General features: G+C 44.9%; 1 protein-coding gene across 1 annotated transcript; it reads right to left on the minus strand.

Annotated features, from left to right (window-relative positions):
• Positions 1–15,469: 15,469 nt before the first annotated feature.
• Positions 15,470–21,885, minus strand: LOC123443944 (cinnamoyl-CoA reductase-like SNL6). The gene is made up of 4 exons (XM_045120511.1): positions 21,338–21,885; positions 19,122–19,297; positions 16,421–16,621; positions 15,470–16,334 (listed from the first exon to the last, which is right to left on the minus strand). The coding sequence occupies exons 1-4, from the start codon at positions 21,603–21,605 to the stop codon at positions 15,855–15,857; spliced, it is 1,125 nt and encodes a 374-aa protein (XP_044976446.1). The 5' UTR covers positions 21,606–21,885; the 3' UTR covers positions 15,470–15,854.
• Between the last annotated feature and the right edge of the window lie 281 nt (positions 21,886–22,166).

Below are 22,166 nucleotides of genomic sequence, written 5' to 3' on the forward strand. Positions count from 1 at the left end.
GCCCACCACTGGCACGTTATGTTCCGGCACAAGGGGGCAGCGGATCCGATGCGCTCTCAACAAACGAGCCAAGCAGGCATTGAAACTCAAGCCATATCCGTCACCACGACCACCGCCGGTGGAGGCGGAGCCTTGGTGCACCCCATCGCCATAGGTATTGTAGACATCGTCACCCCAGCGTCCACGAGCAAAGTTTTGACCGTCGATGTGCGTCTGGAAACTCCGCCCGCCGCCATATTCCCCGCACCCATGAGCACCCGTCTGTCAGCCGTTCTGCGCCCCACGCCTGCACCTCCGCCGGCCCAAGACCCCACCGGGGCTGTTCGTTTGGACGGCGGCTATTGGTTACTGCGCCTAGCCATGGCCGGATTCATTGGAGAAGGCAACGCACGAATTCTGGCCGCCCTGCCCTCATGCAAGACACGCAACCCAGGATGATTCCTTCGCCAATCAACCCTAGTTATAGCCGTCGAAGAATCAATCCAGGTCGAAGTCGATATACGTATCGAGGACGCTGGATCAGAGTCGGTAATGACACCGTCTTGGGCTCCAGACTTGGCCAAATACCCAGCCCCGACAGAGCCCACCACTAGCGCTTATGTTCCGATCCATCTAGGCCCAAGAGTGAGCTCAAACGTGTCGATTGCATCTCAGATGTCGTTCTCGCCGGCGTAGCCACCGTCGCCACCCGACGGCGCCTATTGTTTTTGTTCCGGACGAGGAAGAGTTCAAAAAATCTGACAAAGTCAACTTTGGGAGCCGTACCTTGGGAAGTGGACCTTGCCATGGCCGGATCGCCATCGCCGCCGTCCTACGATGCACCACACGCCTCGCCTCCCCGATCTTCCGACGATTGATGTCCTTGTCTCGCCGGATCCTCCTTCGGGACCATCGAGTCCACCAAGCCGGCGACCTCCTCCTGAGAATAGCCAACCTGGAATGCCTTGCAAACAAGGTCAGATGGGGTAGGTAATGCAACCTGCATCCGCACAGATCCAGTGGCATCCTCTTCGTCGTCCTTCTCATCGATGTTCTCCGCCAGCACACAGAAACGCCCGCTCGGCCTCGTGTTTAAATTGGAGCAAGGGCCTTGGACAAGGGCGCTAGCGATCGCCGGAATTGCCTCCCCCATCGTCAGTCCCCTTTTTCGCTCATTTTCTCTCTGGCCGATGGTAGACATGTCTTCCAATGTGATCTAATGAAATGTGAGAAATCCTTTTAGCAGCAAAAAATGTACTCCCTTCGTCCGGAATTACTTTTTTGAACTGAAGGGGTTTCCCCCTGCCCCATTTTATTCAAAATGAAGCAACAGAGTCTTACAGAACCAACAACCAGCTAAAACGAACTTAGCAAAAGACTACCTAAGTAGATTAGGTGAACCAGGGAGTGCAGTTTAGCCAATACAATGAAGAGGCAAGCATAAATCTTTTATTACAGACAGAAACTCAAACTACTAATCCCCCCTGCTCCCTCCCAGCATCATCTCCATGCGATCCAAAGCAATTTCCCACGTCCCTTGTTCAGCAGCCTGATGAAGTCCCATAGTAGAGTTGCCTGAGCATCGGTGAACAAAATCTTCCATTGATTTAGATAGATGTCCAACTTTGCAAGAATGCATTTTACACTTCTACAGGATCGGCCCTGAAAACATAATTCATTTCTCAGTTTCCACATGCTCCACAAGGAGGCAGCAATCATCATGTTAATCACATCATTAGCCTTAGGATTCTTCCACAGCAATGTAATATCATCAAAATTTAAAATCTCTGGTTTGTTAAGCGCTTCAGATAGGAAAGACCATAGTTTTTTAGCGACTACACAGTCAAAAAACAAATGTTGCACTGATTATTTACATCTACAGAACAAACAAGTATCATCTTCCATCGGCCTATGCTTTTCCAGGTTATCCCTAGTGAACACCTTGTTATGCACACATAACCAAAGGAAAATGTGGGTTTTTTGTGGACAGATCATTTTCCACAAATTATCTCCAAAGGTAGAAACCACACCCCCAAAATTAATTTGGCCATAAAATGATTTGACTAAGTATGACCCATTTGACTCTAACTTCCAGATAGGAAGATCAGGATCATTTGATAAAGTTTCTTGGCTCACCACCCCAACAAGGTGGTCCTAGAGAGCTAAACCTGCCCGATCCACACATCTTCAGAATGTCAATCTCAGTATACTACCATCCTAGACCTGGGCTACCGTACAGTCAGTTTGATTGCAAATTTCAAATAATTTCCAGAATTGGACTTTCAGGGAACAATCCCCAACCCAGATATCATGCCAAAAATTAATTGATTCTCCATTACCCAGTTTCCATTTATAAAAGACTTTGGCTCTAGGTAAATCCCATGAGACGCTCTTCCAAAAGGTTGAGCCACTACCACCCCGACTCCAGAGGATGTTTGAGGAGTTTACCATGTATTTGTACTTAATAACTTTCTTCCAGTATCGTTCTAAATCATCCAAATAATGTTTACCCCAAGAAGCCAACAAGGCCATATTAAATTCTTTCAGATTATGGATCCCTAAACCTCCATATTCTTTCTTCCTCAAAATCCTCCCCAACCTAGCTAGGTGATATTTATGCTGGTCATCTAAATATCCCCAAAAGAAATGCGCCATTTGGGCATTGATAGCATTAGTCGCCCATTTTGGGAATCTAACCATAGACATAAGATAAGCAGGAATACTTATAATAGAGGCATGATACGTCTCCAACGTATCTATAATTTTTTATGGTTCCATGCTATTTTCTTGTCAACTTTGGATGATTTATATGCATGAATATGCTATTTTATATCTTTTTTGGGACTAACCTATTAACTCAGTGCCACGTGCCAGTTCCTATTTTTTCGCGTGTTTTTGACGCTTTTTCAGACGGAGTCCAAATGGAATAAAACTTTGCGATGATTTTTTTGGACCAAAAGAGACCCCCGGAGGTTTGGAAGAAGGCCAGAAGAGCCACGAGGGAGTCACAAGCCCAGGAGGCACGACCCCCCCCCCCCCAGGCCGCACCTACCAGGCTTGTGACCTCCTCGTGGGCCCAACCGATGTAATTTCACCGCCATAAATTCCTATAAATACAAAAACCCCAAAAAGAAACCTAGATCGGGAGTTCCGCCGCCGCAAGCCTCTGTAGGCACCAAAAACCAATCGGTAGCCCGTTTCGGCACCCTGCCGGAGGGGGAATCCATCTCCGGTGGCCATCTTCATCATCCCGGCGATCTCCATGACAAGTAGGGAGTACTTCTCCCTCAGGGCTGAAGGTATGTACCAGTAGCTATGTGTTTGATCTCTCTCTCTCCCGTGTTCTTGAGATGTCATGATCTCGATGTACCGTGGGCTTTGCTACTATAGTTGGATCTTATGATGTTCTTCCCTCTCTCCCTTCTTGTAATGAATTGAGTTTCCCCTTTGAAGTTATCTTATCGTATTGAGTCTTTGAGAACACTTGATGGATCGAACGGAAAGAATAGCTTCGTGTTATTTTACTACGAACTCTTGAATAGATCGATCAGAAAGAATAAATTTGTGGTGGTTTCGTGCCCGACAATAATCTCTTCGTTTGTTCTCCGCTATTATGACTTTGGAGTGACTCTTTGTTGCATGTTGAGGGCTAGTTATATAATCCAATCATGTTATCATTGTTGAGAGAACCTCACTAGTGAAAGTATGAACCCTAGGCCTTGTTTCCACGCATTGCAATACCATTCGTGCTCACTTTTGTTACTAGTTACCTTGATGTTTTTGTAATTTCATATTACAAAAACCTATATCTACCATCCATATCGTACTTGTATCACCATCTCTTCACCGAACTAGTGCACCTATACAACTTACCATTGTATTGGGTGTGTTGGGGACACAAGAGACTGTTTTTTATTTGGTTGTAGGGTTGCTTGAGAGATACCATCTTCATCGTACGCCTCCCGAGGATTGATAAACCTTAGGTCACCCACTTGAGGGAAAATTGCTACTGTCCTACAAACCTCTGCACTTGGAGGCCCAACAACGTCTACAAGAAGAGGGTTGCGTAGTAGACATCAAGCTCTTTTCTGGCGCCGTTGCCGGGGAGGTTAGCGCTTGAAGGTATATCTTTAGATCTTGCAATCGAATCTTTTTGTTTCTTGTTCTTTCTCTAGAAAACAACAAAACAATGCAATTGAGGATGCCTCATATGCTCCATCTTTTCAATGTCTTTCGTGAGCATGATGAGAAGGAAAATTGTGCTCAAGTGCTCAAAGAAGAATTACATAGAATGCTTGGCATAGAATATGTGAATGATGAGCATGATTGCAATGTTGTTAGCATGAATTATTTGAATACCCATGATGCTAATGATATGCAAAGCCACAAGCTTGGGGATGCTATATTTGATGAAGATGATCTTTTTAGTTCTTCCACTTTGAATGATCAAAATCATTTTGATGAAAGCATGCCCCCTATATATGATGATTATTATGAGGATACTTATGCTATAAAGAAGAGGGATGATAAAAATTGTCATACTCTCAAGAACCCCTTTGCTAAACCTTGCTAATTCATTGTGGACACAATTTGTAGTGCTCAAGTCTTTTACGATACTCCCACTACTATTCTTGAGAATAGATTTCCTTATGTGGAGAGTAGTAAAATTCCTATGCTTGTATATCATGAAAAGAAAGCCTTAGGTGCTGGTTATATTGTTGAATTCATTCATGATGCTACTGAAAATTACTACGAGAGAGGATCATATGCTTCTACTTATTGCAATAGTATCAAGCTTCCTCTCCATGTGTTGAAATTTTTGAAGCTATGCTTGTTTTGCCTTCCTATGCTAGTTGATTCCTGCTCCAACAAGTTGTTTGTTCACAAAATACCTATGCATAGGAAGTGGGTTAGACTTAAATGTGCTAGCCATATGCTCCATGATGCTCCCGTGGTGCTTCAATCCTTATCTTTTATGTGAGCATCACTGAAATCATCATGCCTAGCTAAGGGCGTTAAACAATAGCGCTTGTTGGGAGGCAACCCAATGAATTTATCTTTTTATTTTCTGTTTTGTTGCGTCCACACCATCATAATTCTGTTGTGCTTGTGTCTTTTGTGTTTATTTTTGTGTTTGAGCCAAGAAAAACCTTTATAAATAGTCTTGGTGATGGTTGTTTGATCCTGCTGGAAAAAGACAGAAACTTTTCGCTCACGAGATTATTTTTCATTTTTATTCAGAAAGAGATTTTGAGTTGATTCTTTTTTATGCTGGTTGATATGCCTTTTTCCCAGGCAGTCGTAATTGTTCAGAATTTTGGAGGTACCAGAAGTATACGAAGTATACAGATTACTACACACTGGTCTGTTTTTGACAGATTCTGTTTTTGTTGAGTTGGTTGCTTGTTTTGATGAAACTATGGATAGTATAGGGGGGTACTAGCCATGGAAAAGTGAGAATACAGTAATCTAACACCAATATAAATAGAAATCAAGATTGCTACAGTACCTAAAGAGGTGGTAGTTTGTTTTCTTGTGCTAATGTTATCACGAGTTTCTGTTTAAGTTTTATGTTGTGAAGTTTTCAAGTTTTGGGTGATGTTCTCATGGAAAAAGAGAAACGAGTGGAAAGAGCTCAAGGTTGGGGATGCCCAAGGCATTCCAAGCCAAATTCAAGGACACCAAAAAGCCTAAGCTTGGCGATGCCCCGGGAAGTCATCCCCTCTTTCGTCTTCAATCCATCGGTAACATTACTTGGAGCTATAAAAGCCAAATTCAAGGACACCAAAAAGCCTAAGCTTGGGGATGCCCCGGGAAGTCATCCCCTCTTTCGTCTTCAATCCATCGGTAACATTACTTGGAGCTATATTTTTATTCACCACATGATATGTGTTTTGCTTGGAGCGTCTTGTATCGTAGGAGTCTTTTCTTTTTGTTGTGTCACAATCATCCTTGCTGCACACATTTTCAAAGAGATATTCACTCATCGTGAATTTGCTAGAATGCTCATCATGCTTCACTTATATCTTTTGAGCTAGATAATTTTGCTCTATGTGCTTCACCTAGATCTTTTAGAGCACGGCGGTGCGTAACTTGGTAGTTGTCTTGTTCTATGAAAGTATTCCCAAAGGTGATAGGTACCCAAAGAGGATACAAAAACCTCCATCTTCATGTGCATTGAGTAGAAAGAGAAGTTTTGATTCCTCTCAATTAGTTTTGAGACGTGGATTTGGTAATATCAAGAGTTATGTTAGTAGGGTGTTGTGAATCTAGAAATACTTGTGTTGAAGTTAGTGATTCCCGTACCATGAACGTATGGTAAACCGCTATGTTAGGAACTCAGAGCATAATTGATTTATTGATTGCCATCCTTTGTGTTGCGGTCGGGATCGCGCGATGGTTAACACCTACCAACCCTTCCCCTAGGAGTATGCGTTTAGCACTTTGTTTTGATTACTAATAAAAAAAATTGCAACAAGTATGTGAGTTCTTCGTGACTAATGTGAGTCCATGGTATAGATGCACTTTCACCTTCCACCATTTCTAGCCTCTCTAGTGTCGCGCAATTCTCGCCGGTGCATAAACCCACCATATGCATTCCTCAAAACAGCCACCATACCTACCTACTATGGCATTTTTATAGCCATTCTGAGATACATTGCCATGCAACTCCCACCGTTCGTCTCATGACTTATGTCGTCACTCTCATATTGCCATTGCATGATCGTAAGATAGCTAGCGATATGTTTTAACGTCATACGCCAAGCTAGATCGTTGCACATCCCGGTACACTGCCGGAGGCATTTCCTATAGAGTCATCATCGTTCTGAGCTTTCAGCTGTGAGTAAATAAAAGTGTGATGATCATCATTATTAGAGCATTGTCCCATGTGAGGAAATTAAAAGAAAAAGAGGCCAAAGAGCCCAAAAATAAAAATAAAAAGAGGCCCAAGAGCCCAAATAAAAAAATAAAAAAAGAGAGAAGGGACAATGCTACTATATTTTTCCACACTTGTGCTTCATAAAAGCACCATGTTCTTCATGATTGAGAGCCTCTCGTTTCGTCACCACCATACGCTATTGGGAATCTATTATATAACTTGGCTTGTATATTCCAATGATGGGCTTCCTCAAATTGCCCTAGGTCTTCGTGAGCAAGCAAGTTGGATGCACACCCATTAGTTCTCCTTTTGAGCTTTCACATACTTATAGCTCTAGTGCATCCTTTGTATGGCAATCCCTACTCGTTCACATTGATATCTATTAATGGGCATCTCCATAGCCTTTTGATATGCCGAGTCAATGTGACCATCTCCTCCTTTTTTTGCCTCACAACCACCACCACACTCTATTCCACCTATAGTGCTATATCCATGGCTCACGCTCATGTATTGCATGACAGTTGTAAAAGGTTTGAGAAAGTAAGAGTGCGAAAACAATTACTTGGCCAATACCGGGGTTGTGCATGATTTAAATTCGTTGTGTGGGGATGATGGACATAGCCAGACTATATGATTTTGTAGGGATAACTTTCTTTGGCCTTGTTACTTCAAAAGTTCATGATTACTTTGCTAGTATGCTTGACGTAGTATTGTTTTCATGTCAATAGTAAACTATTGTTTTGAATCTTACGGATCTGAACATTCATGCCACAAGAAAGAAGTTACAAAGGACAAATTTTTTAGGTAGCATTCCACATCAAAAATTCAGTCTTTATCACTTCCCTAGTCGAGGACGAGCAGGAGTTAAGCTTGGGGATGCTTGATACGTCTCCAACGTATCTATAATTTTTGATGGTTCCATGATATTATCTTGTCAACTTTGGATGTTTTATATGCATGAATATGCTATTTTATATCTTTTTTGGGACTAACCTATTAACTCAGTGCCAAGTGCCAGTTTCTGTTTTTTCTCGTGTTTTTGACCCTTTTTCACACAGAGTCCAAATGGAATAAAACTTTGTGATGATTTTTTGGATCAAAAGAGACCCCCGAAGGTTTGGAAGAAGTCCAGAAGATCCACGAGGGACTCACAAGCCTGGGAGGCACGACCCCCCCCCCCCCCTAGGCCGCACCTACAAGGCTTGTGACCTCCTCGTGGGCCCAACTGACGTAATTCCACCGCCATAAATTCCTATAAATACAGAAACCCCCCAAAAAACCTAGATCGGCAGTTCCGCCGCCGCAAGCCTCTGTAGCCACCAAAAACCAATTGGGAGCCTGTTCCGGCACCCTGCCGGAGGGGGAATCCATCTCCGGTGGCCATCTTCATCATCCCGATGATCTCCATGACGAGGAGGGAGTAGTTCTCCCTCGGGGCTGAGGGTATGTACCAGTAGCTATGTGTTTGATCTCTCTCTTTCGTGTTCTTGATATGTCATGATCTCGATGTACCGCGGGCTTTGCTACTATAGTTGGATCTTATGATGTTCTTCCCCCTCTCCCTTCTTGTAATGAATTGAGTTTCCCCTTTGAAATTATCTTATCGGATTGAGTCTTTGAGAACACTTGATGTATGTCTTGCACGTGTCTATCTGCAGTGATCAACTTGCGGGTTTGTGACATTGGGAACCTATGCATATGGGTTGGCACACGTTTGATTCATGTGAGTACTCGATGTATGTTTTGGTGATCAACTTGCGGGTTCGTGACATTGGGAACCTATGCATAGGGGTTGGCACACGTTTTGACTCTCCGGTAGAAACTTTGGGGCACTCTTTGAAGTTCTATGTGTTGGTTGAATAGATGATTCTGGAATTGTGTGATGCATATCGTATAATCATGCCCACAGATACTTGAGGTGACAATGGAGTATCTAGGTGACATTAGGGTCTTGGTCGATATGTATCTTAAGGTGTTATTCTATTACGAACTCTATGATGGATCGAACGGAAAGAATAGCTTCGTGTTATTTTACTACGAACTCTTGAATAGATCGATCAGAAAGAATAAATTTGTGGTGGTTTCATGCCCGACAATAATCTCTTCGTTTGTTCTCCGCTATTAGTGACTTTGGAGTGACTCTTTGTTGCATGTTGAGGGCTAGTTATATGATCCAATCATGTTATCATTGTTGAGAGAACCTCACTAGTGAAAGTATGAACCCTAGGCCTTGTTTCCATGCATTGCAATACCGTTCGTGCTCACTTTTTTTACTAGTTACCTTGCTATTTTTGTAATTTCAGATTACAAAAACCTATATCTACCATCCATATTGCACTTGTAACACCATCTCTTCGCCGAACTAGTGCACCTATACAACTTACCATTGTATTGGGTGTGTTGGGGACACAAGAGACTCTTTGTTATTTGGTTGCAGGGTTGCTTGAGAGAGACCATCTTCATCCTACGCCTCCCGCGGATTGATAAACCTTAGGTCACCCACTTGAGGGAAAATTCCTACTGTCTTACAAACCTCTGCACTTGGAGGCCCAACAACGTCTACAAGAATAAGGTTGCGTAGTAGACATCAAGGCACAAAGCAGAACAATTTTCCCTCTGTATGTTAAAAACCTACCCATCGAGCTAGATAGATTTCTAATGATCCTATCTATTATTGGTTGGATGTCTTCACGTCTGAGGTTATCATAATACAGGGGAAGTCCAAGGTATTTTATAGGGAAACTACCAAGCTTACAACAGAAAATATGTGCAAACTCCTTAGTTAGATCTTCTTCCACATTAATGGTCATAAGATCACTCTTGTGGAAGTTGATCTTCAGCTCCGATAGATTTTCAAAACAGGACAACAACCATTTGAAATGTCTAGCCTTATCAACAGAATTCTCGAGAAAGAGAATGGTATCATCAGCATACTGCAAGCTAATCACTCCCCCAGGAATGATGTGAGGTAAAAGCCCCACAGTTATCCCCTGATTAGCAGCTTTTTGAAGCATTTTAGTAAACACATCAACAACCAAGTTAAAGAGCATTGGAGAAGATGGGTCTCCCTGCTTAAGCCCCTTACCCCCAACAAAGTGAGGCCCACTGTATCATTAATCTTCACACTAAAGGTGTTGTTAATTAAAATACTTTTAATCCAGGAGATCCATCTATTCCCAAACCCTCTAGACCGAAGCATATCAAAAAGAAATTCCCAGTTCACCCTATCATATGCCTTCTCATAATCAAGTTTAAGAACTAGGCCTTGTGTCCCAGTCTTTTTAACTTCATGAATGACCTCATGAGCCATAACCACACTCTCCAAAATTTACCTCCCTTTAATAAACGATGTTTGGTTGGTGGAGATCAGTCTATGTCCAATAGGAGCCATTCTATTGGTCATAGCTTTGGAGAAAATGTTATCTGCACAATTACTCGGGCTGATGGGTCTAAATTTTTTCATGTCTTTGGCATTTTTCTATTTAGGAATAAGAACAATCAAAGCAAAGTTCAATCTGTGAATATCAAGTTCTTCATGTTGAAAATTTCTAACTAGGTCCATCCATTCCCCTTTGATCACATCCAAAAGGATTGATAAAACAGGAATGATAACCCATCAGGGTGAGGAGCACCATTGGCATAGCTGCCAAAAATGGCAGTTTTGATCTCCTCCTGTGAGAAGTCTCTCTGGAGGGTATGATTCTCCGCTTCAGTCACCAGTTCCTCCTCCTCCCAGAAGGAAGCCCCCAAATTAATGTTATGTTTTGGTTCAAAGCTAAAAAGCTTCTTATAAAAGGAAGTTGCAACTTCCAGCATCCCCTCAGTGGACTGAACTGGGCCATTGTCACCATTTAGCATAGAGAGGTGATTTTTCCGGTGTCTATGATTAGCCATAGCATGAAAGTAGGCATTATTTTTATCCCCGTCAATAATATTACGATCTCTAGATCTCTGCCACAAGGCAGTTTCTTCCTGTTTCCAAATAAGGTCAAGCTCAGATATAATCTCATTAAGCCTACATCTATCCTCCGCATTTAACTGATTCTTCTGTGAGAAAACATCCAAAATATCATACTCCACCATAAGCTCTCTCTTCTTTTTCTTAAAACCAGCTTCCATACTAATACTCCATCCTTTGATTTTTTTTGTAAAGGAGTCTAGTTTTGTTCATCCATCTATCCATGGGGTTCTCTCCTTGGACAGAGGTATTCCAAATACTAGCTACTAATTCTCTGAAGCCAGGTTGGTCAAGCCACCACTTCTCAAATTTAAACATCTTAGGGGAGGTAACCCTCCAGGCCCCAGTATCAAGGATCGATGGGGTATGATCACTCCCCACATTGGGCAAGGCTGTCACTACTGACAGAGGGAAATGACCATCCGAAGAGGTAGAAACCAGCACACAATCAATGGCTGCAAAGACAGGATTCTCCTGATTGTTACCCCAAGTGTAACACCTATTAGCAATGTTAATCTTCATCAAAGCCCATTTATTAACCCAATTATTGAACAAATACACTAAATAATGATTAACAACCCCCATTATTTTTATCTGCAATAGAGCGAACCAGATTAAAATCTCCCCCAAGGATGACTGGATAGGTGAGCCCAGCCATCACATCATGAAGCTCGGCTATAAATTCTAGCTTAAGCTCATTATGATCCGTGCCATAAATCGCCACTAGATTCCAAACAAAACCATCTTTTTTATTCTTAAGAGTAGCAATACAACAAAATTTCCTATCCACAAAACCTATGATCTCAAACAATTCCTTGTTAAGACCCCAAAGGATCCCCCCTACTGTGTTAACAGCAGGAAGTGAGTGCCACGCAAAGTCCCTGCCACCCGCAATCTTCGTCAAAATACTATCCTCAATAATCTCTTTTTTAGTTTCAAAGAAACCAACAAAATTCACCTTATTGGTTTTCAGAAATTAACACAGGCTTTACCAGGTTTACCTAGGCCTCGAATAGTCCAAAAGGCCCGAATCATTTAATCTTAAAAGGGTGTGACAAGTCACAAGGCTTATTTTTAGTTCTAAGTTTAGGACTCTCCATTTCTACATCAGCAGTGCCATTTGATGTAAAAGATCAATTTTGCCTATCATCATTTTCACCTAATCCACAACCCATGTCGAGGTTATCAGGGAGAACAATCTCCGGGTTATTATTCGCAAACTGGATACCCCTAACTTTTTCCTCATAAATCATATTAGAAATAATATCTAACTGCTCCACCTCATTCTCTCCTATGCATATATCAACCTTATATGTATAAGAAACTAAAGTTTCAGGAGAAAAGGTAGAAAAGGATTTACATTTGAAACTAGTTGGAATTTCTAGATTCTTCTTGTGCATGTAAGCAGCAGCTTTATCCATGATCTTGATCCCTCCATGTTCTCTGGTTCTTGGTTTGTTACTCAGGACAGGGCCCCACCTCCCCTCCTTACTAGTGTTGATCTTCTTCTTTTTCCCTGCTTCTTTCTCCAAGGTGTCCAGCAAAAGATCTTTTGGTAGACCCCAGTGTAGTAGATATCTCTTTAGCCAGACATTGCATCTCAGGCATCACATCGTATTCCTCCTCATCAGATTCCAGCATATCAAATTTACGGAGCTGTTCAGAGCAACAATCCAGATGGACTGACATAGGCACATCACTGGTACAATTGGGAGAACCCATATCCACATCCAGCTCCTCCCTTACATTTGTCTCCATCTCCAACACCTTTTCCTCAGGTATTTTTTCTCTAGTTTCCTCAACAAAATATTCATGGATCTCATCTAACAAAATACGGGGATGAAAATCATCTCAGAAACGGCACCCACTGGAACACACTTGTTACTACTCACAGTTTCCAAATTCTTCGACAGAAAATTGGCCTTATCAATCTCATCAATTGCTTCATCATCTCCATCATCACCCGTGTCATCTCCCTCCTCTTCTCCCCTTTGTTCTTCATCATTCACCTCATGGTTATCTTCATCAGGATCAGCATCATCTCCATCAGTCTCTTCACAAAATCTGGTCAAAGCCTTCCACAGTGAAAAACAGGATATAGAGTTTTATTTTCATCTCCACCAACCTTTCAAAAGGAATTTTTTTTGGGGTCCCTGCAGGCAACTTTGATCCTCACTACTTCATAAAATCTCTTAAAAATCCCATTCCAATCTACATCCACAAGGATGCCAAAACATGCAGCAACTTGAGAAAATACCTTCCAAGCACACCATTTTAGAGGGATTCCTTCAGTCTGAACCCAAGCCTCAGTTAGTTCTCCAAAAGGGTCTAACATGCCTTGTCATTCACATATTTTCATAGACACACCATCAATTTCCAACTCAAAGGCAGGAAACTCAATTAGGTCATTAACATTTTTTCAAGGTGGAAATCTCAGCAAGAACTTCTTCTCCTCCAGCTCTCTGATTTGCCATGGCCATTATTTATTATTACAAAAGATCCCATTCAACTGAGTTAGCAGCTCCGAAATAGAAACTTCTCCTTTGATCACCTTAAGGATGGCACAATTTTTATAGTTAAGCCAGCTTGATTTTGCAGCCATAGGAATATCCATATGGTAGAAACCCAATCCAGCAGGTGCACTACCAAAATAGGTAGCAGTGAGTTGAGGTTTAGCCCAGGCAACACAATTGTTCACATTATAGTTGCCCACACATATGAAACATCTTTTTGCCTCAACGCAGTTCCCCACATAGTGACCTGGCCACCTACAATTAAAACAGATCATGTCCTTGTATCCGGGATCAAGGGCGTGCACCACAGGGATCTGAGGTGGCACAGGAGGTTTGTCAGTAGGGGCTCGGGCAGGTGAAGTGATCGGCTTCCCTCCAGTCGCAGCTTTGGCCACTGGCGCTGGTTTTGCTTGATTTCCAAGAGGGGCAACCTTAGCCTCCTGAAGGTTCTTCTTGCCAAGAGGAGGGCGACGGTTCCTCATCTGGTTACCCTGCCCTTTGTTCTCCATCTCTCCCCTCACCACCTGAGCAAAAGATCTAGATCCAGGGGCAGCCCCCTTAGAAGAAACTTTGAAGACAGTGGGAGATGGGTCAAAACGACCAACATATCTCACGGGGAAGCAATCTTGTAGAGTGAATTTCCTAGCTATGAACAGATCTTTCCTCACCCAAAAGAGTTTGGGGGAATGAGGAGCTAGGGTTTGGAGGGTTGGGCTCCTTTTTATACTGTCTCGGGCGGCGGCACGGGGATGGAACCACCCATAGTTGTCCAAACAAATCCACCACCTCTTCTGAAACTTCACGAGCTAAGTGAGAATACATCTTTTTCTTCTCCGCTTTCTTCCTGACCACACATTCCTGGATGATTGGATTAGGAGTGATCGGATGGCTCCGAGGGATCATAGGCCAAATCAAATCATGTTCCCCCTGAATGCAGAAGCAATCTCATGATTATCCTATGATGCTTCCTCAATTGGAACCTTGTTAACACCAAAAGCCAGTTCTAAATCATCCGTAGGGACAACCCCCAAATTACCATCTACAAGCTCTCGAATATCCCCTGGTAATTTCTCAATTGGAATTTCGCTAAGGCCAGCATCTATTCCTAAAGCACTCACAGGGACAACCCCCAAATTACCCTCTTATCATCTATTTTCCTATCAATCTTCACCATGAACCGAACTTTTCTTCGAATGATAACGAGAATGAGATTTAGTTTGACGTACCTGAACAGACGAAGCAATTTCTCCACGATCCCCCGGCCAGGGAGGCGGCTCCAACTTGCCCTACCGCATCCTCCTGTCGGGGTTAAATCTCTTCAGGGGACCCGAGGGAGCACCGTCCCCGACGGCAAGAACTCCGGGGGGATCCCTGCAATCTCCACCACCGGAGGAGGGCGGATGTTGAGCCTAGACGGATTCCTTGTTCTGAATCGCATCCATCTCTCTGCCTGCACCGGATCCGCACACTCTGCCTCTTGAATCGCCCAGAACACCATCGCATAGTCCATCGCCTCGTCGTCCCCGACGAACCTCATCCTCTCGGCGAACTCCGAGCACCGTATGATCTCGACGCAGATCTCGGGCCACCTTGAGCGGTCGGGGAACCTCTCCTGCACCACCTGCACCATCTATGCCCTAGCCTCCGGAGTCGACGATTCCACCCACGGTAGCTCCGTCGATCGGAATGGCCGCAGCGACGCCGTTAGCGGCTCCGGTAGTGGATCCTCCACCATCAGAGGTAGAGCTGTGCGGCGCCACCATATGCACGGGTCGCGCTCGCCTCAATCTCGCCTTGCGCCCTCCAGCCATCTCGAACTGGACGAACTGAGGGAGAAGAGAGAGTGTGCGCTGCGTCGGGTATGCGAGCTGATGCGGTAGGTGGCTGCGAGGATAGCGCGAGCCCCTTGATGGCTGAAGCGGCGCCATTAATGGGGGTAGGTAGGGCGCTGAAAATCGCCTCGCACGGGGGTAGGTGAGGTGCCGGTTCGGTCTCCATCCGTGAACCCTTTTGACCAAGTTTCGCTGTCCGGAATTACTTGTCATAGAAATTGATGTATCTGGATGTATTTTAATTCTAGATGACAAGTAATTCCAAACCGAGGAGTATATTACGCAATCATCATCAGACAATCACTTGTTCCAAACAGTACTTCTGATTTGACAAACAGACAAGAATGGCTTTTCAGTAATGTTGGTATCACTGGACAGCGGACAGCACAAAGAAAATCTGCGTGAAATAACCTACAAGATCACACTATGACTATATACATCATCGCACTCGCGCACATTCTACGTCTCTACTCCTCTTTGTCCAAAGGGACAATCAACAATCAACTACTACTACTACTCTTTTCACCCGCTTCCATTCAGGTTTTGACCTCATCAAGCAGCATGTGTTACTCAGGGGATCCTCTTCCGTCCTTCATCCTTGCTGCAATGGGTGCTCGATTGAACTGTCGCCTGCCGTGCGAACCCAATACAAACTTCAAATCCACCAGCAGCGTTGTGTTTGCACTTGCACCCTATTCGAACGTAACAGGGCAGTAATAGTCATCGTACGTGCACCTCCTCCTGGAAGACATGAGCCTCCCCAGCTTCCTTTTGCAGAGCTCGAACCTCGCCGGACGGTCGTCGCCGACGCTCTGCGTTGCCACCGTCCTGCTCGGGATCCCCAGCTGCCGCTCCAGCTCGGCGAACTCCTGGGCACTCTGGATCACATGGTCGTAGCAGATGTACCTCCCGCCGGCCGTGTTATCGCCCATCGCCTCGTACGCCCGGACGTGCGCCTCGGCCACCGTCTCCACGTTCGCCGTCGCGAGGACGCCATCCGCGAGCATCACGCCAGATCCTTTGAGGTACGCGATGGATGCCGTAGAGTTGCGGCGCCGAAACCCCGGTCCCGTGACCAGCGCAGGGCAGACGGTGACGAGTTTCAGGTCTCTCCCCCTGGCTGCCCTCCAGGCCGCCTTCTCTGCTGCTGTCTTGCCGAGTGCAAACCATAACTGAAAACAAAAAAAACCACCTCGCATCATTACAATGCCTCCATGCAGGAAATCATAATGGATTCAGATTGCTCGAGATCACCCACCTTGTTGTTGCGGCAGAAGCTCTCGTCGCTCCAGCAGTTCTCGTCCACGATAGTAGGACCCCGTCTTTCATGAGGGTAGCTTTGCCTCCACACGCAGGCCAGCAAGGACGAGGTGAAGACACACTTCCTCACGGATTCTGTCCTCACGCATGCTTCGATCACCCGCTCCGCTGCTTGGGCTTCCAAGCTAGCCATATGTTTCTGTTGGAACAAGATCGATGGTGAGAAGGTTAAGTTCATGTTGTTCCAGTGAGATGGATGCATGGTAAACCTGACCTGGTTTTTGTTGTATAGCCATTGATGTGGCCGAATTAAGATATTGGTGCAGACCAGACTAAACTGATGGCATTTTCCTAGACTCCAGAAGATTACCAAACCACCCACGTAATTGGAGGACCTTGTACTTCACAGTTCCGATCACTCGTTAGCGTGTTCTTTATTTTAGGTTAGGTCAGAAGGAACGGCAAAGTGTCGACTTAGGACACGTCAGGAAGGTGCACTTTTCAGAGGAAGCGTTTTGTTTTTTGGGAACTAACTAGTGCAGCCACCGATTTTTTTTCAAAAATACTAGTACATATTTTATACCAAGTTCGAAAAGCGTATGCCGGAATTGAAAAAAAATCAAAAATAGCACCCCGTCGGCCTGCGGTGGGCCGAAGAGTGGCCCGTCGGCCTCCCGTTGGCCGAAGAGTGTCAGGGACACAAAACATAATTAAGATGACCTTAAATGAAAAAGTTATCAACATGATTTTGATATAAAAATTGTCTTAATCCGAGGTCGTATGCAACCTGTAGAGCCAAAGCAAGGTCAGGGACAGAAGCTGCAGAGTTACTTCAGACAGACCGAATGAATGTCATAAAATCTGTCACGGGGCACCCTGTGCATTCGGTGAGACCGCGTGAAATACAGAAGAATACACAAATTTGGTCACGTTCACTCGGTGAGACCGAACCAAACCTCTCGGAGGCTCTGAATGGATCCAAAAAATTGCCAAAGATTTTTGATAGAATTTTTAGTCCTTTATTGTACGGGAAGTCCAGCCGCCTCATAAATCGATGTGGACATTGTTCGTCTGCACGGGGAAGACACATGTGGGCATTGAAGAAATGTCTCTCTTGCGATGGCAGGAATTGAGACCAAAATTTTCGGCGGTGGTGTCATCCACCATGCAAAGTAGAGGCAATGGTCACCTCTCAGGCCTGTCACCGTGTACCCTCGACGCCGGGGGTGATGCACACAAAAACGTCACCGTGTACCGGCCGGAAACGCGGTACACAAGCAGTCTTCTCGGTGCAGACGAACAATTTTTTGGATCAAAAATCCTAACTTTAATTCCATATTTCCATTTTCCTTCTAATAAACAACTAATCACTTATTGCATGGAATAAACACCTAATTATCTTTTTTTTTACATAAAACGCATTCAGTCTGTCTGAATTAACTCAGGGCCTGCACCGGGTGTCCCGTGACAAATTTTCTCACATCCATTCGGTCTGTTCGAAGTAACTGTGCAGCTTTTGCCCTTGACCTTGTTTTGGCTCTACAGGTTGCATACGACCTCAGATTAAGACGATTTCTATATCAAAATCAACCGATTCGACGAGAGAAGATTTTTCATGTTGATAACCTTTTCATTTAAGGCCATCTTAATTGTGTTTTGTGCCTCTAACACTCTTCGGCCAATGGGAAGCCGACGGGCCCCTCTTCGGCCTCCCGTCGGCCGATGGCCCCTCTTCGGCCCACCAAAGGCCGACGGGATGCTATTTTTTTATTATTATTTCTACATACGCTTTTCGAATTTGGTACAAGGTAGTACTTTTAAAAAAAATCGCAGCCACCGGCTCCTAAACAAAATGAGCATGTGCTCCTACTTCCAAGAGAAGATGCATCTATCAGAATGTCTATTGGTACTTCCAAGTAGGGGTATGTAGGAAAGGAAGGCAAGAACAAACCAGGCACTTACACATGTTGAAGTTTCTCCAACAAGATGTCAGTGTCTCCACGGCACAAGGTGCAGTGCTTGTGGCAGGCAATGATACTGAAAATGACTCATCTACGCTCATTGTTTTTAAGATAGCTCAGCACTCATACAGAATGGTTGACTTATCAATGCTGTCCTCAATAGTTTCACAAAAGGTCGTCTTATGCCGACGCTTTGTTAACAGAATCATTTTAGCTGTTACTACCAAACATAACCACATTGGTCCATTTCATCCGCTACTAGCCACAATCTTTCTTCCATCCTCCACCAACCATTCAGTTGCGTACTTGCGCCTTGAGATAGATAGATACACCCCGCCTTCTACTAGACTTCAACCCATCGCCGTGTCCTGCTTACTACTAGGTCCTGTCTACTTTTTGTTCCCATTATGATTTTCGTCCTCGTCAGTTTAACAATCAGTAGTAGTATTCATTTCAAATCACCATCTTTAGAGATTCCTTTCCTCGTCGAAACTTCCGGGGTCAAGAAACTACAAATCCTAGACGGCTTGACTTTGTGATGTGTTAATATGTGCACGTGCCAGCTTGTGTCACCCATGTTTCATGTTCTTCTTTTGCTTATAGGAAACTAGTTAACAAAATAAAATAAAGCAGGTCCTCTTGCTTCCCTGTTTTTTTTTTCTCGACGTGACGACGATGTAGGGAGCAGACCCAAAAGTTATGGAGATTGTAGCAGCGAGGAGTGGTATGTTGACTCACCGTGTAGCCGGACATGCCCCCGGGATCCACGAACGCCGATGTGTGGAAGACGCCGGCACAGCCGTCGAACGCCCGGTGCAGGCTCTCGGGTTCCATAACGTTCGCCATCACCGTCCACACCCCGTCCCGGCCGTCCTCCCCGAACATCTCCATCTCCCTCAGCTTATCCAGGTCCTCTGCCAATAAAAAAAGACATATCAAGATCCATCACGCAAATACCCTCTTGTCATGTCGTAATTGATTCTGCAAATGATGTGCACTAGCTGTAGCCTAACAATTTGTTGGCTGATGACTTACAAAGAACAATTTGTTAGCTGATGATCGAACAGAACACGTATATCTCTTGTGCACAATAATTTGATCCGCCAATCAAATGGACATTGACCGGTTGACTAGTACTCCCTCCGTTTTATATTAAGTGTTGCTGATTTTAGTACGGAACGAGGGGAATAACACATTGTACAAATGGGTGGCGGCATTAGAGCATGGTTAATAGTATAGCCAACTGCTGGCTATAAGCATCTTTATAGCTCATCTTATAGCTGGCTTGTACAATAGTTAGCTGTAAAAGAGTACTACTTTTATCATATATGGCCTACCTTTCATTCTCACAAAGCACCTAGGAGCACGTGCTAGAGCCGGCTCTTCACGAAGAGCCCGCTTCCCTTCTCTCTCCTCTTCTCTCTCATCCAACTCAGCAAAAATATAGTATTTTAATCCTTACAGCCTGCTGACTGTACCTTATTGTACTTGCTCTTAGAGCACTCCCAAGAAAAGAATACCAATCACGATGTAGTTGACCTAGTAATTTCCATCATCACGTCAAGAGAATACGGTTCTGCCGTGGAAAATACCATAGTACTCCTTCCATAAATAAATATAAAAACATTTAGCTTACTAATTTATTAATCTAAATGTCTTTATATTTCTGTACAGAGAAAGTATATTATTGTGGTGTCTGATTTGCAGGCCAGTTCATCACCAACCGGATCAACTTGAAAGAAAGCGGTTGACCAGGAGGAAGGCGCGGAACGGAAAGCAGGTTTTCTTTTCTAGCAAACCCCATATAGTATCTAACTTGTGGGAAACGGCACGAGATCGGATTTGCCAATAACATACTGAGTCCATGTTCAACGTTCAGCAGATAGTCGTTACGTTAATTAGTGGCCACAGGATCAAATCCTCTTTTTCTTTTTTGAAGGAAAAAAAATGAATGGATCATCTTTTATTAGCCAGCTCTTTCGCTTGTTTCGTTCCGTCATTTGTTATTGGCTAGGGAAAGGCAAGCTGATTCGACTTGCATAGCGATGTACAAGTTGGAGTCTTCTAACCTTTGGAAAAGAAAAGAAAACTACGGCTCAGCTGACGATGGTGGCTAGACGAGCAAACAAATCCTAGCTGAGTATTTAAGTTGCAGCAACCGGTCATTCCGGACGTACGTAAAGAAAATGGGGGCGGAACAGTAAGCTAGCTAGTAATAGCGCTAGATAATTAGTGGTCTGAAATCATGAGAGGAAGGAAAGAGTGATGCGATGCACCACATCAACCCCAGTGCACCGGTAGGTTAGGTGGCACAGTACCATCCGCAACAAACTTTTGTTATTGGAGACAGAGACTCGTGAGAGTGTCGGCCTACGAGACGCTCGTTCGGAATGGTAAAATATGCCAACTGCTAACAAGCAAGGCCGTAACGGGTGTACTTTGCTGAGAGAAAGACTAGCCGGAACAAAACAGGCCAATGACTTTCCACGTGTACTGGATGTCTAAGTATAACAGCGTTTCCCTTTTGGTGCAAGGTTGTAAATGTACCCATGGCCTAGATGCGCCAGATTGCTCCGTGGTGACTTGTATGGACGTACGGATGAACTCACATGTACCATAGTGCATAATATACACCTATAAATACTGTACTCCGGATAAAAAATGGAGTGTAAATGTTGCAGCCTGGATTCAGACGTAGGCAGGGCGTGGACAGAAAACGACATGGAGCATTCAACTCAGCTCTGTGCCAAGAAGGTGCGTCGCCCGCCACAAGAACGATACTAAAACAAAATGATGTGAAATGGTAAAGGTTTGGGATTCTTTTCAAGGCGTCGCAGCCGTGGCCGGGAACCCTCAAATCGACCACGGGAAATGGTAAAGAGAGATGAGATGAGCAGTTGGTTCATGGGCGGCCGGCGACGCGCGAGGCTTTGTGGTGGCTGACTGACACTGACCTTGTGTCTCGAGGGCGAGGCGCACTGTGTAACCGTGGCGGAGGAGGCGGTCGACGATGGCGAAGCCGACGAAGGATATCCCGCCGGTCACGCACACGGTGCGCGGGCCCGCCGCGCTTTCGTCGCCGCCGGTGGCGCGCTTGACGTCGTTGTCGCCGGCCGAGGGGCGCCACCCGGCCGCGCCCCCGGCCCCGGCCCCGTGGAACAGCGCGGCGCGCATCTCCTCCACCTCCGCCTGCATGCTCTGCGTGCTCCGTAAGACGCCCATGACGCCGCCTAGTCTCTCGGTGGCGTGGGTTCTGGTGGAGCGATTTGCGACCGTCGGGGCTCTGGGGGTGGCCGGGCTCCGCGAGACGTGGATAATTATAGCAGAGGAGAGGGAGTCTGCGCTCGCAGGAGCAGCGTAGCTTAGGTAGGTTGGTGGGCTCTGTGCCGCGCTCTGCTCTACGGGTCGTCGGAGCGAGCCGTGGACTGGTGGTTACTATACTGTACAGGCGTGGAGCTTGGAGCTTGGATCTGGATTGTCTGTGGGCTCGTTCCATCTCCACGCGCGCCTTGAGGTAGTTGCGTCGGGTGGCTGGGATCGCTCAGCCGCTCTCATCCCACGGTCTAGCTTGCGCAGGTTGAGGGCCGTCCATATAAATGGATTTTCGCTCTAATAAATACTAGTAGTACTAATAAATACTACTACTAGACGGGATGGTGGAATCCGCATGTGTCTGTATAAACACCATGGGATGTGCGCTGCAGGCCTGCAGAAGATGAGTATCGTTGGTGGCATGGCAGGCTCCACCATCTCTTCCTTCTCTTGCAGACTGCCACGCTCTTC

The sequence above is a fragment of the Hordeum vulgare genome, chromosome 3H (assembly GCF_904849725.1).
Source record: "Hordeum vulgare subsp. vulgare chromosome 3H, MorexV3_pseudomolecules_assembly, whole genome shotgun sequence".
In the NCBI taxonomy this organism is placed as follows: Eukaryota; Viridiplantae; Streptophyta; class Magnoliopsida; order Poales; family Poaceae; genus Hordeum; species Hordeum vulgare.

Bases quoted from the DNA above. Each gene is read 5' to 3' on its own strand.
- LOC123443944 (XM_045120511.1), bottom strand. From the start codon at position 21,605: ATGGGCGTCTTACGGAGCACGCAGAGCATGCAGGCGGAGGTGGAGGAG. The intron at 19,298-21,337 runs GTCAGTGTCAGT...TTTTATTGGCAG, and splicing joins CCTCGCCCTCGAGACACAAG to AGGACCTGGATAAGCTGAGG. The intron at 16,335-16,420 runs GTGGGTGATCTC...TTTTGTTTTCAG, and splicing joins GCTTCTGCCGCAACAACAAG to TTATGGTTTGCACTCGGCAA.